The 19077-nt window shown below is 35.8% G+C and overlaps 1 protein-coding gene across 2 annotated transcripts in view; it reads left to right on the top strand.

Moving 5' to 3' along the window:
* Positions 1-19077, top strand: part of LOC141433234 (uncharacterized) — a 337942-nt gene that overhangs the window by 52274 nt on the left and 266591 nt on the right. For both annotated transcript variants that reach the window (XR_012451908.1, XM_074095180.1), the window contains exon 2: positions 7786-7994. Coding sequence is in view for 1 of the 2 variants with exons in the window: in XM_074095180.1 (XP_073951281.1) it covers positions 7786-7994 (209 nt within the window). In the remaining variant the exon portion in view is untranslated. The remainder of the gene's footprint in view (positions 1-7785; positions 7995-19077) is intronic.

Here is a 19077-nt window from a genome sequence, read left to right as displayed (position 1 = left end):
TGCTTCGAACAAAACTAAACTCATGATCCTACGTAGGTATTATAAAAGATAATGTTATTAGGCTGGAATCCCGCCCACGTTTACTAGACCCAATATCTTTATAACTCGGTTTTACTTAATATCTCGGTCCCGGATCTAGGGAGGTACTTACCTATTGTTAGCTTTAGACCTTAACCATATAATTCTTAGAGAGATTAAAATGGTAAATTTATAATTTTAATGTCAAAAGCAATTTTTATGTACATGTAGAACTTTAAATCTTTTAATACTAAACTAGCATTATTTGTATTAAAAGTTTTGAAATCTCAAAAACGACTCAGAGGGAGAAAAATCGTTCTACGAGTAGCTAGGGTAATCTGAATTTTGCAAATGCAGACCGGAGCTCGGTATCCTAGGTACATGTTTGTAACACAAGGAAAGATACTCTTAGTTCATGAAATGAACCATTATAATTTCTGCTTTTTAGTTGTTTTAATGACCGCTAAAGGAAAAAGTTTATCTTTAATTTCATGTTTCCTTTATTATTTTTTTGTTCTAAATTATCTTTAATCAAATGACAATGCAACCTTTCCTTACTGAGTTATTAAATTCATGCAATACGAGTAGGTATATATAACTTAAAACTTTAGTTACATAGATTATTTTAGCCCAATAGGCGACGGTAACCAGGAAATACTAAAGTGCTATATCAATTCCATTCCATTTACCAAATTACCATTGTTTAATTCAGTTACAATTCTCTGCTAAACAGCCACGCTGCGCTGTTGATCTTGATAGTCAATCGCTTTTTGAAGTTGAATATTCAACAGTCTATGGACGATATCTCGCGAGCCACGACAGCTGAGTTGAGTTGCACGGCGTTTAGCCGAGGACAATGCGTTCGTTGAGACGACTGACGTAGTGGAGAGACAGTGAACCACAGATGTCAATATCCAGCATAATTAATAAAGCCAGCTAAAAATCTACCGATTCCGCTCTGATTCTTTTCTGTTCTTTAAGAACAGAACTGAAACCGGGTTCATCATCACACACATGTCGGTCGGATTGGCACAACGAAGTGATCCTATAAAGGTTCTGTTTCTTTTTTTATTTTGAGGTACCTACGGGACCCAAAAATCACGTCGTACAGTCAAGGAATTTAATTCATGGGCCACCATGGCACCTTTTCAAAGGAAAAGTCATTAGGACTTTCCTTGTTAATCAATGCGATGTCACTATGACGTTTACTGTGAAATGGTTCCATGGTGGCCAATGAATTAAACTCCTTGACCGTACTTTGTTTCATTTTTACGTGGGAGAAAAAAAGAAATCAACAAGTCTAGAAATATGAAATGATATTGTAACGGATAACTCACGTCTTAAACCGAGTTTAGCTCGAGATATTTCGGGCTATTTACTACTCGGGGGTATACTCGTGCTGCGTCATCGGTTGGTGTGAACGTGCCTTTACGGAGCGATGTTGTTAGTGTTGTGTGCTACCCTACATTAGACATTGACAATAAAAATCACGATAAAAATGCGGGTAGTTGTGCGCCGGTGTTAGCTTCGTCGGGCAGTCGCGCGAGCAGAGCGGTGGCGCATAGTGTGCGTGTTGCGGCAGCCGCCGAGTCGCGTTCGCGTGCTCCTGAGAAGAAGGGCTACGAAATAGCCCGAAACATGTCGAGCTAAACTCGGTTTAAGACGTGAGTTATCCGTTACAATATCATTTAATATGAGTGAGTCTCACGGTAGTTTCATGTTCAAAAGTCTAGAAATCGTAACACTAATAAATTAGGTTATAATACCTTTACTCCGTTATTTTATGGAATAATAATGTGTGGATACTTTACCCATAGAGCATAGATAAAATATCTCTGGACACTTTATAGCAAACAAAGAATTTCTCTCATAGTGTGGTACGCCAAAAAATGCTGCACATGGTGTTAAAAAGCATGAAAATCAGAACGATTGATCTTTAGGCCATACGAATCAATTGGACCCATAGCATGAAAAAAAAAACAAAAGAGGAAAGGAGTTATGAAAAAAAAACACCCAGGATTTACCGCGTAAAAGTATCAAACGTACGTTTAGCCCTTTTACGTTAAAATTAAAGAAAGAAAAAAAGAAAGAAAGAAAACATTTATTCGTGACATTACATGACGTGAAGTGACATGGATAAGAATAATAATAATAAAAACAGAAATAGAATTCGCGCTGTCATCGTTTTATCCACCATTACATCTCATATTTCGTTTTCTAGAATTTTTACCGTACAACGGCAAAATTGCATCTAGTTTGGCCATTCTACTTCAATGATAACTCGAAAAATGATTAAATAAGTAACAATGTTTTTTCAATTCACTATCTAAATATATATACTTAGTTTATAGATACCTATAACGCACAAAACTCAAAATTGAAAAAAAAAACATTTTGGCCCTTATACATAGGACCCATCGCTATACTATGTGTAAAATGTGCTTTTTGCAAAAACCAGAGCACGACAGCAAAATGATACTTATCGTAAATCACTAGGCAACAAAGGAAAGACTCGCTGATTGAGTTACGTCCACGAAGAAAAGCGACCCCTATAACGAAACCGTGAAAATAAATGTACTAAAAACGCATAAACCCAACACCTACCGTCCAGCGGCGGTTCTTACAAAAATATTAACACTATAACTATAATAAAAAATCGTAATAAGCCTTATCGGCGGCAAGCAGCTGTGGAAGGGTCACCCGAATAAATATGGATTAACCAGGGAAAATATGAGCTGAACACCGCCCAGAACCCTTCAGACTCTGGACCCTCACAGGCGACAGATTTCGAACCCTAAACGTTAAGCTACAGGACTTAATTCACTTAGTATCTGGTTGACCTGCCTAGGTTACAAGTAATAAGGTATAAGAATTTCTAGACAGCATGTTTAGATGCAATAATGTGTCAGAATGGTAGATTTTTACCCAATTTTGGCTTACCGAGATTTTCATTGGTACATAAAATGTGATTTTATTGAAAGGTTTTATTTTGTTGACGTTAGTGAAATAGTCTGATGCGGTTAGAGTTCAGTGCGAACGGACGGCCAGGCCTTTTTTAAGGGAAGTTAATGTAACGTATTACTGTAACTTAACCATGACATAAATTTAATTAATAAACCAAAATTCATACTTTGTTAACTTTCTAACAAAATTATAATTGCCAGCAATGTACAGCAAAGTAGGGCGCAGTATAGCGAAAGAGTAGGTATTAACATAAAAAACAGAATGTACTCTAGCAGTTTTCAGCCTAATGAGTAATTAATTGAAAAAAAATACATTAAAACACAATATTATACCTACATATAAATGAAAGACATGTTGTTATCATATGAACCTGAAGATATTAAGTCCTTACTCGCGCCTATTACAACTATCGATGTAGAAAGATCGTTCAGTTCGTTGAAATGGATGTTTAAAGAAAGACGCCGTAGCTTATAGTTCCAAATATGCATGAGTTAAAATAAAATTGAATCATAGTTTTTATACAATTCGCAGAGAGGTAGTTATTCAATAGGTATAATATGATTATTTTCAGACTAATCTATCTGTTTATCTCTGCTCTTTCTCAAAACAATATCCGATTGAATGTGACACGGACAGTTAGCATCTATTGACATTGACAACTAGCTCGTTTTTTAAAATATTATTTTACTTGGCCTTTCACTTGGTTTCAACCGCCATGTGTTATTTACGAGACGTCGTATCTCATATTTTCATAAAATATTTAAATTTGACTATGCCATTTGCCAAGGGCCAAGATGTTCAAATTAGTATCTTGAAATTATCTATATTTTAAGAAAATAAGATAAAAATGAGTAGTAAAAAATAGTGATCAATGCCAATTGGAAAATAGAACAGCTAAACAATCACAACGCGAATTTATTGTTAATATTTATCTTGTTAGAGCCTGGATCAGTGCAGTAGATGAATGGAAGTTATTGCCAACAGGATTTCTTGATTGGATTGAAATTAAACTCCACACGTTTATATTCACCGCTTTATTATGTCTCAGCATATAGTACACAATGAATATTACTTATATACTAGAGATGAAAATAGGTTTATCAAAACAGACTAAAGCACACGTAAGCAAGCAGCGTCCATAAGGGAAGAGAGGCGGAAGCGAAGTACCAAATTAATAAAATAAGATTTGACAGATAATCTATCAATCAATATCACTCCACTCGTTTTGAGACACTGTAAAAGAAGCTTATGATCCTATATTTCAAACATATCTGAATGACAGTGTTAGTCAAAGACGCTATATACTGCTGCTCATTTGACTGGCGATATTGTTTAATTAAAGAGGTTGATAAGTGGTAATTGTTTACCAAATAGCAAATATATGTATTACTACTTCGGTAAACAAAATGGCTCAAAACTTAGAGTTTATAGTAGTTACAATGTATGTACACTGTTAAAATAGTTTTCTTTCAAAATATATTGTTTTAAACCAGAGATCATAAACACTGGGTGGCCGAGTTTATGCACACCCATACTGGAACGGGGATTCAATTTACATTTTAATGTCAAAGTCGAACGATAGACTGGTGACAACATTGGACTGGCAGCCTGGAAACTAGCCAGCCCAACACTGACCCTGCGTCGCTTCCCTACTTCGCGGACATACTCAATAAAATCAAAGAACGCGGAGGTCAAGAGAAAATGGACGGTAAATTGGAAGTTTTTCTGAACTATTTTCTAGAAATTTCGAATATGAACGGGAGCTCAAGTTGGCCTTTGTTGGATGCCTGTGTGTTGTACAATAGGGATTTTTAAGTGGTGTGAATTGCTAGCACTTTTTATATATGTAGGGGAGCGATTTTAAATACTACGTGAAGTAAGTGTTCTGACAGTACAGTGACAGGTAATAGGTATAACCAAGTAACTAAATAAGTAACTAAAGGTTGATTAATTTATCAATATAATTAATTCATATAATATTCAAATTTTATATTTTACTTTTATTTAGGTTAAGGTATACCGTAGGCGACAGGCTGGCAACCTGTCAGTATTGTACTGTTTTTGGCAAACTTAAGACCTAAAATTGCTAAAAGGGGCTCTGAAGCTATAACGTTTCGTATGCTCTGCCTACCCCATTTGGGAATACAGGCGTAATGTTTGTGTGTGTGTATAATATTCATATTCATATAATATATACACGATGGTGCTGAATGAAAAGTTGTTCATTGAAATTAAAGTTGAACAAACCGATTCATATGCCAGGGCGGAACCATTTAATAAGCTGCTAATATTGCTATGCCCTAAACAGGGTTGTACTTAGACTTAAGGTGACATGTACAAAGTGCAATGATGGAGTAAATAGATAAATAATCAATTTTTCTATGATTTACCTAACAACAGTATGGGATGTCAAGTTGTAAACATGACATTAGTTGCACAAAGATAGTGATAGTGACCGCTCCGTGGTAGTAGATATTCTGTACCGCACAGTACGAGTATGGTAGCTTGCACGTCACTCTATTAAAAATTAATGTAATGTTGTCGAGCCGCCGCGCGAGAATGATTGCCAGCCGCGTGCTAATTGGTGTTTTGATTAATTGGGCTTATTTTAGATTAACTTCTATATATATTTGATTAGTGCTAATTTGCTTATTATTTATTTTATTTAATTAACAATGATCATACTTTTATTTTGTAATAATTCACCTATCGCTTACCTTGAAAAATAAATCTCTATGTGCCTCTGTTTCCTGTACTACCTTCTGCTTAAAGTGATGTTCAATAAAGAGTCATACTATTTATAGTAAATACATTGATTAACTGAGTAGTGCGCCTTTCCAACCAAAAACATTGTTTAATTTTCTTATCTTTTCCAGTTAAACTTATAAGTAAATGGCATTCTCTGTTTGAGATACATTTGCACATAAGCCTGGTAGTATATCTATACCTACTGGCAGTTTGCGTAGGACGCCCTTCGTATCGGCTATTTGTTTTAGCATCTTGCCAAATCAACTCAATTTGCAAGGAAATGTTTATTTAGATAAATCGCTGTCCATCGATGAAGTAGCGAAATCGACGATCCATGTATTATTTATTAAGAATGATTGCCGGAGTTAGTTTGGCTTTGTTTATTTGGATAAAACCGTAAATTATAATAAAGTATGAACAGTTGTCCATCCTGCCAGTAAAATAGAAAATGAGTAAGAATCATTTCCACATCATCTTATCTAAGGTAATTACAAGCTTTTATTTAGTTTTAACTGTCCTGTTTTCTGTCTGTCTGTAATCAAATCTTGCAAGTTAAATTTGATCAAATTCCAGTAGTCAGATTGACTTGAAATTTGGAATACTTATGTAAATCGCGTGACAATACAATAATCTAGTAGTGACATCCTGGTAGTCCAGCCAGGATAGTCTCCGCAGGACCGAACTCTTCAACGGTTAATAGCATCGACTTGAAATTTGGTATGCAAATGTAGTTTGGGTGACAATGCAAGTACAGTCAACAAAAAGATCACTCAGCAAAAAATTTTTGTATTGAAAATGAAATTTTTATGGTTAGGTTATTTTACGACGACGATGATGAGTCGTCTCGTGATCATGACGCATGCAACTGTGCCAAAATATCGAGCTTCTCTAAAATCAAGGTATGCGGAACAAAACCCGAATTTAATTCATAAAATAAGTAATGACCGCGATTATAGTCTAAAATAATGTGTTATCTAAGGTAATTTAACTGAGACGTTTTTTTTGAGTACATTATATTTAACTTTCCACTGCTTTAGCCATTTTTTTATGTAGTAGCAGACAAACGAGCAGACGGTCTACCTGATATTAAGTGATTACCGTCGCCCATAGACATCCACAGCACCATCAGGACTGCAGATGCGTTGCCGGCCTAGCAAGAAATGGTACACTCGCTTTTTGAAGGTAGCCATATCGTAGCCATGGTCATTTATCACTGGAGATCACTCATGTCAAAAGGCAAAGTTTTAGACTTGGGTAAAACTACTGAAAACCAGATTAGCACATAAACTGACAAACCTGGAATCTAAATATCGTATGACTGGTACTCCGCCACAAAAGATCTACTCTGTAGGGTAAGAGTCGAGTAAGAGTAGGGTAAGGGTAGAGTGGAGAGAGGGAGAGAGGGATAGAACGGTCTAACATAAACTTCGCCATTACACACACCAAGAGTCGCGACATTACGAAGTATAAGCAAAGCGGATGAAAGACATATCTTACAAAATATTATTCAGCTTCGTACCTAGGTATTTTTTGAAATCTTCAGTGCTTACTGGTTAGAAGCTTATCGACAGTATAAACCTTGAAATTCCTTCAATAGTTAAATAGTAAATTTTATAGTTAAACGTTTCTGCCGAACAGCAAGCTTACTTGTGTGCGTATATATCATCAACCGCAACAATTGCATTAACCGCCTCCTCAAACACAATTACCACGGGCGCTGCCGGTGGCGTCACAGTGGCATATGGCTATTAACAGATACACTGTTTAATAACAGTGATACAAGAAAGTAGGTAATAAGATATACTCGTATACAGTTTTACAGTACACATCAGCTACCTAATAATTCCGGTTGTCAATTTTCATTTTGAAAGGTTTTTGTTTTGAGTGTACTTACTGTAAGAGGTACTGTGTAATTAGGGAAGAAAAAATAACCTTAATTTTATGTACAATTTTTATGTCCATTTTGTGACGATACCCGTATAAACTGTATGAAAAAAGTCACAAATGTGTGTATCTTTCTTAAGACAAAACTGAGCTAATTTTTTCTTGTTACAGGCACCAAAGCTCTAAAAGACGTGCAGCTGATAGCGCCCTCTGCCGTTCGCCTGGGTGACACGGTCCAGCTGGGCTGCAAGTGGACGCTGGAGGGCAACGAGACTTTATACAGCGTGAAGTGGTACCGGGGAAGGCAGGAGTTCTTCAGTTATCTGCCCAAAGAGTACCCGTTTACCAGGATCTTTGCGCAGCCTGGGATCGATGTTGATGTAAGTGTTTTATTGCTACTACATATATGACATGGTTATTATTACACCTAAAGTTTGAATGCGACAATTTATTGCCAAAAACTACTTCGACCTTTCGACCACATTCGACCACATTCCAAAGGTCATGGTCACGACTAGACAGAAGTGTTGGGTATCGTGTTATGTTAGCCGCTGGTTGTATTCAGGGTCTCATGAAGCAAGAAATGGAATTCCAGGGCAAACAGCGTAACTAAGCCGTGTTTGGACTTGTTGGAATAGTCTTAGGGTGTACTTTGACTAAGAATGGTGTCCAATGCCTGACGATGGAGAAATTAGGCAGGTTCACCATTTGAGCGAGTTTTTGGCCTTTTAAAGTATTATAAATATTTTAGTTTAAAACTCCAATACTAATAAGTGCAAACAAGGCGTTATTAAAAATCATCAATTCCCATCCTTCTTCGTTACAGTACCGGTGCCCAAAATCATAACGAATATTGAATTAACCCCTACCTTAACATTTTACGGTTTCGCACCGAAACCTTTTAAGCAGAATCAAATAACCGTGAGCATCGGATTCTTCCTAAAATATTCCGTTAAAAAAACTGTAAGCTTGTTAAGGGAACCCTTGAAGACTTCATTATTCATTAGCACGAATAGCTCTTGCTGTCTTTGTTCCTTTTGTTTCGAGAACAGACTAAACAAGTTTCTGGAATAGGGTGCTTATTTATCCCAGTGGCATTTATTTTTGGGCTCAAAAAGTAACAAGTTTTTACTTTTTTTAAGTGTTTAGCGAGACGATGGTCATTGCTTGGCTATCTTTTGGTACTTACTGTAGAAGAACGGCAGAAGTTTATGTAGATGATTATGCCAGATAAAATATGTCTATCGATTGATAGATAGGTCGTTGGCGAGTACAAAAGCAGCGATAGTACGATGTGAGAACAGTATTTTTCAGTGGTTCCATCCGCATTTTTTTATACCTGTATCACTAACGTTTATCTGAGAATTTTGTGATTTTAACGAATTAGGGAAGTTTTTATACATTTATAGTATGTAAGAAGTGGGTACATTTTGGTCATACTGAATAAAGTACATAAATATTATTGAAATATAATGCATGTGCATCATGTTGTTTTGTCTTTAAAAATTATCTACTATCTTCATGGTGTGGGAAATCATCACAAGGAAACCTGCAAAACAATTAGTTTGTGAAATTCTCAATCAGCACGGGGCCTGCGTGGAAATTACAGCATATTAAGCCTTCACATTCTGAAAGGACGCCTGCAGGGCTAGTACGAAACTCGAAACTCGAAGTTCGTATCGTACCGTCCCCCTCGCTCTCGTATTAAACAGTATAAGTGTCAGAGGAACCGCACGACACGAACTTCGAGTTTCGAGTTTCGGAGTAGCTCTGCTGTGCCCACCAGCGGGATGCATTTTAGTCGGAGAAGAGATTAATCTATCCAGGATATTAATATGAAAAATAAATCCGATGCACAAACTCCTCAAAATGTTTAATATTAAGTTTCTTATTTTTATTACCAGCAGGAAACTAACTTAACTAAACTTTAAAACTGTAACGTACAATAAAACTTTGACTGTTCATTAATAACCAGGGAAGTGGAGGGTTAGCGGAATAATGCTTCGAAATTGATTATCCCGCATAGTTCATTGAGGAGCGACTTGAGTTTCAAAGAAAACATGTTTCGGAGTGCTTCGTAAGAAAACGGACTCAAATCTTACAATTCAAATTTTCATCCTATTCTGGTGAAAATCACAAATATAATATAGGTATTTAATAGGTACATATTGGCAATCTTCGTCCACGCAGAAGAGTGTTGAGAAATACCGAACTAAATCGAATGTAAGCACCAATGCAATAAAGACCATATTGCGCTAAATACAAGATATAATTATATGCAGCGGCGATGAATAAAATGACGGTCCACCACGACGACGAGTGACGGTTTGACCAATGGCTGCTCAAGATTTTACGCGCGCCAACGTTCTGCTTGTTATTATCTAAAATGATTGCTGCAGGTACGTTGTTGTAACTTATATTTATGGGCAACTGTCCGAATATGTATAGTAGATAACAATAAAATTACAGTCAGCAAAAAGCTGGTTTTAAAAATTAAATTTTCACAAACAATAGGTACCGTAGTATTTCACTTGCGAGGATTTAGGTTTCCGTACCCAAAAAGTGACAAACAGATCCATTTTAACTTGCTGCACTGTCCGTAGCTGTATCTCAAAAACCGTTTGCGTTGATACGGCCTTTTATAGTGTGTGTTCATATGGTTAAGGTTGTCTGGTTATTATTGGTTAGGAAAGATAAAAATATATTTCAACACTTACATAAATCTTTATTTCTCAAAAATGTCCGTAAAAGTTGACATTATTCTTTCCATATCAGAAGGTGAAGTGCATAGTTTATGGTCAGCGAAAAATTAAAAAGTTAAAAGGATTGCAGGCGCGCTAGCTCGACAATAATGAATTAGCGCGCCTGCAATCAGTCAATTTTTTTTTTAAAGTTAAAAAGGCCATGGAAATGTTGGCACAAGTCGTAGTCGTAGTCGTTGGGTCTGAAATAGCTTGTGGTGCTTTCGGTGGAAAAATACACCTGCAGTTTATTTTAATGAAAAAAGGCGGGAAAGCATAAGAAAAATATTGGAATAAAATTAAATTTTATAATATATTTTGAGAAAAAGTTTATTCTATTTCAGAATTATTCACCATTTTTGAGAAAAGCTTTATATTAGTCTCGGCTGGAATAGCAATTGCTGGCTTCGTATTAGTTAAACGGACTCGCAAGCTCGTCCGTTTAATACTCATACTCAGCCAGCAATTGCCTACTTCCAGGCCACGACAATAATCTACTATTAACGCCTGCTTGACTGAGTACTTAAAACATTTTACGCTAACTAACTATGAACTTTTTCCAGTTGGCTAGACCGAGAATCGTCTCTATTTAACTTATGTAATGAAGTCCTTGGTAGCGCATACAATAAAATACGTGTTGGTAAAGCGACAGGGTATCTACTTATCGCCTCGGGAATGCATGCTCGGGACGTTTATGCTCGAACGAGTCGGTTACCCTGAGTGTAGGGTAGAGAAAAATCGTCATTTTAATGTTTTGCTTACAACTAGTAGCTTGCAACTCGTATATTATGTAGGTATATTCTTCAGAGTTTTGAGAAAACATCCCACTAATATTATTAATGCGAAAGTTTGAAAGTCTGTTTTTTGTTTGTTAAGTACTTCATCACGTATAAACCACTGGACCGATTTAGATAACATTCGGTATACAGATAGTTTAAATCCCGGAGAAGGACATAGGGAAGTTGTTATCCCGAAAAATTGCATAGTTTCCGCGGGATATCGATAAACGAATTTTGCGCGGACGGAAGCGCGGGTAACGGCTATAAATTAATAAAATAAAAACTGTAATTAAAATTCAGTGGTACTTAGGCTTATTTCTAAGTTTACGGTGTTAAGCAAAGAATAATGTACAGAAAGGAAACATAAGTACAAAAACAAAATACGTACTGAATCATTAAGAAATAAAAATCTGGTTTGGTTAATAATTTCAGAATGCAGTCTTGATTAAATATACTTAGTATGAAATCCCAGTTTAATTAAGTAGGTACTTACTAACAATTTCAATAAATTTTGAAGTCAGGTATGATTAACCACATAATACCTACCCTAAAAGAAAATACAGTGGTCACTTGAGTTGGGTAATTTTTTAGCATTCTTTCTTTAAAATGGGGTTTTGTTCTTAAAATATAGGTACATAGTCGTATAATACAATATTTTTTTTGTTACATTAAAGTAAGTATTGAAGTAGAAATTCAATTGTATTGTTTATTATCTTTAGCAATAAAACTCAAGTGGGTATTATTACAAGCTTTTATTTAACTTGCAATGTATGTCTTTATGTATGTGCGGATCAAATCTGGAAACCGAATTTTGACCCAGTTCCAGTTTGACTTTGGCATACTTATGTACGAGTAACTCCGGTGATAATACATTAATCTGGTACTTATTGAAATTTTGGTGGCCTGGCCAGCTGGGCTACTACGAAACTCGAAACTCGAAGTTCGTCTCGTACGGTCCCTCTAGCTCTCGTTTTAAATAGTATAAGTGTCATTGGGACCGCACGACACGAACTTCAAGTTTCGAGTTTCGTAGTAGCCCTGCTGGACCGTCTCTGTAGGACGGAACTCTTTAACGGTTAATAACATAATCTACTTGAAATTTGGTGCGCAAATGTAATTTGAATAACAATGCCAAAGTAGAGGCAGCCAAAAAGCTTTGTAGGTAACTATTAAAAATGAAATTTTTCACATTAGTACATTACTTCCGAGGCCGGGAAAAAGCAATTCGCGGGTGAGTAGAGTTTGACGAACGAAGCGTTGCTGAGTCCGACAGTAAATACGAATCCACGAATTGCCAGTTCCGCTGAGGCATATATAATAATAATAAACCGTTTAATTCAGGAAACATGGCCCATAATGTAGTGCTTTTCTCCAATAATGCGAGGAAATAAAGCAAAATTGTTTAAATATTAAATTAAATGCTTCATTGGAAATAATATTGTAATTCAAAAGAAAATTGTATTATATCAATTAAAACTATAAAGTTAAAATGCAAATGAAGCTTTGTATCACTAAATTGCGGTTTAAAATGCTACTGAACGCTTTTTGGTTTATTCAGCCATTTTCTTTGGTTATAATTTTTTCGGATTCTTAAATTGTGCTTGAACTCGAAATATTTAAAAAAACAGTGACACTGTCCGTGACATTTTTAAAGACTGTTTCTTCCTAAATTACATTTTAGACTAGGAGTTAAAAAGACAAAAGGCAGAAGAAATTTGATCTTCTCAGGAATATTTGGCTTTTTAGATTAACTTATCGTAGTCAAAACATGAATTTGAAAAGTAAAAAAAAACTATACAGTAATGGAATTTCATACAATTTTCGGGCCGCTCAGAGCCGGGAAGTGATTTTATTTTATTTGTGGGGTTCTATACGGAGGAACTTCGCGGACTATGTTTGCGACAGATAGGCGGACATTTCCGAGCATATTGGAAAAAAGGTTTAGTATATTATTTTCAGTTGCATTTTCTGTCACTCATAAATTTACAATTACGTATGATACGGCAGGTAGACTATGACATCCAATTATCGCAATAAGAAAAAGCTCCCTTGGGGTCGACAATTTAAGTCCGTGGTGCATATGGCACATCAAATTATTTATCACAGCAGCGTAACCGCAACAACCTGGCCAATCCGGTCCGATCCGGTTTGATTGCTCCCAGTAAACACGGATTTATGGGCAGTTAACGCACTTTTCATGTTTTATTGTTCGTCGTCGTTAGAAGAATCCCTTTACGACGCCCAGTAAAAACCATGCCGTTTCGAATAAGTGAGTGAAAGCCAACTGATATTTCATTATTTGGCAACAATGCCGTTTATAGCAAACGGTTCTAAGAAAACACATTTTAACACACATGTTACAGATGTAGTAAATAGTTGTATTTTTTTTGGAAGCGTTCGTATTTGTTATGCTGTTTCAGTCAGCCTCAGTGCCCAACAAGACAGCGGAGGCCTTATGCCGTAGGGGAAGATCGCGTCGAGAGATTATCAATCGATATAGGGGCATTTTTACTTTACAAAGATGGATAAAAATATCTTGTAATATTTTGCGTAATCATAATTACGTTTGTTGCTTTATTTTAAAGTCACAATTTTGTGTACAGAAGAAAGAAATTCATACCTTGCATTTCCAACTTCTCGGCGAAGTGTGTAACATTATAGAAATGAACTGTAAGTTTACCGTCAAGCGTATTTTAGAAAGAATTTGAGAAAACCTGCACAAACCTGCGAAGTAGGTAATTAAAGAGTTTGTGTGAAGTTCCGAATCCGCACTGGGCCCGCGTGTAAGCTACGGACTAAGCGCTCTCATTCTATTGGGAGGTTATTTATTATTTATTTATTTATAAAGGCCGAGATGTGATGTGATGTATTTAAAAGTAAAACGTACAGTGTTGTTTTATAGGATTCCATTGTCAACTCCTTATAAAAGTAACCTATATAGTTTCGCCATGTCTGTCAGTCTGTCTGTCTGTCTGTCCGCGGCTTGGTGGTTTGGTGAATAAAAATTTCTATTATTATTATTTTTTATTTAATATAAATATCAGTCACGCCGACAAAGTGGTAAAATACTTAAGAAAAGAGAAAAACATTTTTAGCGTACCTCCCACACGTAAAGCGGAAATGATTCTTTTTTTCACTTCCACCCTATGTTTTGTGGTATCGTTGGATAGGTATTTGAAAATGAATAGGGGTTTGCAAAACCATTTTTCGATAAAGTGAATATTTTCGGAGATATTCACTCCGAAAGTTCAAAAAAATGTGGCCTCTGACTTTTGAACCGCACGTCTAAAAAATATGAAAAAAATCAATTGAGCAGTTTTTAAGATTTTGTAAAAAATAAATTCTAAGGCAACTTTGCCTTAAGTTAAGGCAAGGTCGGGAACTAAGGAAACCCTACACTGAGCATGGCCATGGTTTTTCTTTTAAATTCCAGTCTTAACCTATAATTAGAAAAACCTTTTAAAGTAGGAATTACAAGTATGTGCACAATGTTCTGCTTAAGCATTTTTCTCCCTATAAAATCATAGCAGCTATCCTATTATTCCAAGAAATATGTAAAAATGTAAATAACTTTGTCTCCTCGTAACAAAATGTCTAGGAGAAAAAAATAAAATGAAAAGCGCCATCGCAAATTCCTCTTAGCTTCTATTTTCTTCAAAACTCAAGTAATTTAGTGTAAAAATTGTCATACATTTCTTATATACAATGTGAAACAAAACAATGACTTTGACAAGTTGGCTGAGCCCACTGGACCAATCTATTATTGCAAGATTTTTTAGGGCGAACTGCCTCAACTCTGGAAATACCTCCAAACTCGACCTAACTCGGTATTTACGACGAAGTGGGAGGGAAACTGAGGCGGCAAATGTTACGTAATTTTCGGCTTGAGCAAAAACAATCAGGAGTAAATAGGTCGTTCGTTTAGAGGAATGAGATTATATTAAATTAATAAGCACAATTTTCTGACAGTCGCTAGGGGCAGTAGTGCTTATTCATTGCTAGCCTATGACTTTCAAGAGGATTGCTTTAGGTAAATATTATTCATAAAAAAATGTTAATACTAACGCGTTCAGTGTTCATTTGTAGTAATATAAAAACAGCAAGTCTGAACCGGACTCCTACATGAAGAGTTTAACACCACCTGCCTTATTTTATTTTGCAATTGGTTCATCATTATATCGGCCGTAAAGGACGTCCAGTGTTGGACAAAGGCTTCCCCACATTGCGATTGGTTAAAGCGGCAAGAGGTATACGGTTAAAAAAAACCATCCTGTAACAGACGGATGAACAAACAGCGGAACCATAGTAATAGGGTTCCTTTTTCTACTTCTTTTCCTACTTTGGGTACGAAATCTTTAAAAATCTTGATTTGAAACTAAATAGAACCTGTTAAGTTCTAGTTGTTTACACATTTTCTGCTTGCAACCATATCTGTAAAACCATTTATTAGCAAAAAAATAACACAATTTAGAAAGACCACATCCACAGCGCAGTTTTCGTCAGGTGAACATTTGAGATATCCACAAAAAGCTTCGTCGTATCTGAACAAACCGATATCGGCAACAGGCTTCATCTACAATACAAATTCAAGAACCGCAACATACCTCGTCATAATATAAGTAAAATAATACTTAAGTGCTTTGGTTCTTAGTCTACTATTATAGCCGCAACCTAATATGGACCTCCGTAAAGTAACGCGTGATTAAATAAATTATCTATTCTATATCTATGTATATAGATTCGCGTTTTTACAATGCAAATATTACTTTCCGTGCAACTTTCTCGTTAAAAAAAGTGAATAACGACCTTTTTAGATAGCAGCTTTTTGGCACCGCCCGTAGATCAATCATGCCGTGCAACGATAATTGGTGACAGCTTTATTATATTAAAAAGAGAAACAAAGCCAATCTCAACTTGTACTCCTGGAAATAAGAGAAAATTTCAAATTTCCGTCTCGAGTTAAATCGAGTTATCTCGAAACTCGAACTTCAACTTTATTAAATTGTAGAGTTAGAGGATAAAAACTTGTGAACGCTTAGATTTGGTATAAAATTTAATAAGTAATCTATTGGGGTCGCAGTCTACGTAAATATTTGTACTAGAAAGTAACTTTTATTTAGCACTATTTTGTTTACAACGAATAATATAAAAGTAGCTTCATGGTTCAATTTTCCCTTGGGTTTGACCTCACGTTATTAGTATTTTATGTATTTTTCTTATTTAAAATGTTAAATGTTGTGTAGATTTCTAATAACAATAATTAATAAGTTTGATTACCGTAATAATTTGGTACAGATTCAGGGCTTTACAAGAGTAACGTTTTTATTCTAAGAACCGTCATCACGTGCAGACCCACTCCTAAAATTGCAATGGAACGTTATACCGTCCCTTAGATTTTACATAGATTCGATTGCTATCTAATACCGATGTCGCTTAGTACCGGTTTCGATACGAATCGATAGCAATCGGATTGAATCGATTACAGTAACACCTTCATTGCCTTTCAACGTTATTGCGTGTTTATTAGATCCCGCCCGTTTGGGGCCGGGCTTAATTTGCAATACGATAGATTTAATGGAAAAACGTTGTTATGTTTGTGAATAGGGTGGATTAAGCTATTATATGGTGGCCATCTGGGATGCGGTTGCCGGTTTGTGGATCATGCTAGTCTAGCTCGGAGGTTTTCTGCGAGATTCAATCAAAAAAGGAAATCCGCAGAAGTATCAAAGTGACATGGCCAAAATAATTGTCCCAATTTTTGACAGTTTGGTATAGGGCTTTTGAAGCGAGAAACTGATTCCTGATGTGATTAATTAATTAAGTAACAAAAGTTTCGAAAGACGCAACATGGGTTGGTCTGCCAGACTATTAGTGGCGCAGGATTGCTCATTGTGGTGTTTTTTGTAAGACGACCATGCCCATCACTGGACGTCTTTCAGTTGACGATTATGATGATGACAATTATATCGGTATTCGAGTAACCGTACCTGAATTACATACTATGTTAGACTATTACTATTACAAAAAGAAGTGAAGTGTAAACTTGGTTGGTTGGATCCTTTGAGACCAGTTACTAAAAAGTCACGATGACTTTTTTTTCATTTGTGTCTTGAGATAATTAAATTAGATCACACATCAAACATCAAATTTTGATGTGTTTAAGATGTGTTTTCACTTAAACTAGGTTTAGTAGTGATGTTGTTGTTAACACACTGGTTTGTTCACTGAAGTTTGTATAATAGTGTCTAGTTGGTTTTTAAATCTTAATCAGAGTATAGATGTCATCTACCCCTTCCTAATATTAATTTTATAAATGATCAAGCAAAAACAGCTGAACGAATTTAGATAAAACTTTGAATACAGACAAACAAAGATCTGGATTGACACATAGAATACTTTTTATCCCGGTAATGCATTAACGTGGGATAATATTTTAACTTTAGACAAAAAGAGGATCTGTCCTTGAAAGTTAAGGTAGTTATGACACGATAGTGCTAACTCTGTTTGCAACTTTATTAATAGATGGTATTGTCCCAGTCTTCGTAGCGTTTTTATCCTTTGTAAACCATAATAAGTACGTTTCACGAATTCCCATTAATTTGAGCAAATCCTGGCAGTCGAATTCGACTACTACACATAATGATGCGAGTAAAGGCTTGACTTTGATAAAAAAAGATCTAAAATTAGTTCGAACCAATTTCAAAAATTCTTTTACTAATATGTATCAATCTACAACATTCCGAATTAAGAAATGCTATTTTTTACCTGCGAAAGTACAATCCCTGCGGGACGTGGAAGAACAACAGCTAAAATATTTAAGTGGTTGGATTGGTAGTGTTGGTAAAGCAACTCAAGTGTGCTGGACTAGAGCCGCATGTATGTAGGTATGTGGTCGTGTGTAGTGGGTGGTTCTTAATCGATCACATTATGACTCATGACCAGGCAGGTAATTAACTGCAAGTCAATATTGAGACAGACTATAATTTACACGTCGTCAATCACAATGTCATAATGTGCAATACCCCTAAGCTTAGAAATGTAATAAAAAGGATTAGGGTCGGTCAAGGAAGAAACCAATAGGGATTAATGAAAAGATTGACCCAAGAATCCGCAGAGCCCAACAGGAGAATGCATGCTCCTCTCCCGGCTTTCCAGCAGATGGCTGAAGCAAGACTGTGGGTAGATACGAAACCTTTCAACCCTATGGTAATGGACTTTTCCCGACTGCACACCGCTATCTCCTATAAGTAAATAAAAGCAAGGACCTTATTCTCTTTGGCCATTATGGCGACTCAAACAAAAAAAGAAGTGCAATGCAATCACCGTCCAGTGAATGAGATTTTAAGAGGGTGATGTGGTTAGGGTACTGAGCAGCCCAACTTGTGAAAACAACAATTATTATGAAGATAAAGGTAGTTTTCCGCCGCCGAATATCTGAGCTGCAAGGAGCGCTGGCGCGTAGTTCACAGGTGACTTTATGTTCGAGTTCACCTTGAAAAGGAACCACGGATTGGTACGAAATATGTTCAGCATACTTTGACTGCTAATACGTGGGATATAAAGACTTTCTTTTTTATACTTTGTTTATTATATACTTTATAAATTTATCTCAACCATAAGGTAAACTTAATCAATATTGAGAATACCTTCTAAAGTCAAGAATGTGAAGGGATAAGTTCGCCTTTGTTTATCTTATTATCCTGTGTTCTGTTATTTTCATGTGTTTTTATGTACAATAAAGAGTTTTACAATACAATACAATAAATACAATGTATAAGCTTTGTTTCTAATAGAATAGTGTTCTTAATTTTTCAAAACCGTGAAGTTAGCTTAATCAATATTAAATACTTAAGTCAAGCATAGTTATTATTCAGTGGTAATATAACCCAATAAAACCAATCATCGCAGTTCATTGGTCATTAAAGCGATTTCACACACGGCTG

The sequence above is a fragment of the Choristoneura fumiferana genome, chromosome 12, assembly GCF_025370935.1.
Source record: "Choristoneura fumiferana chromosome 12, NRCan_CFum_1, whole genome shotgun sequence".
Lineage (NCBI taxonomy): Eukaryota > Metazoa > Arthropoda > Insecta > Lepidoptera > Tortricidae > Choristoneura > Choristoneura fumiferana.
The sequence above is the reverse complement of the archived record's forward strand: the minus strand, read 5'-3'. Positions and strand labels throughout refer to the sequence as shown.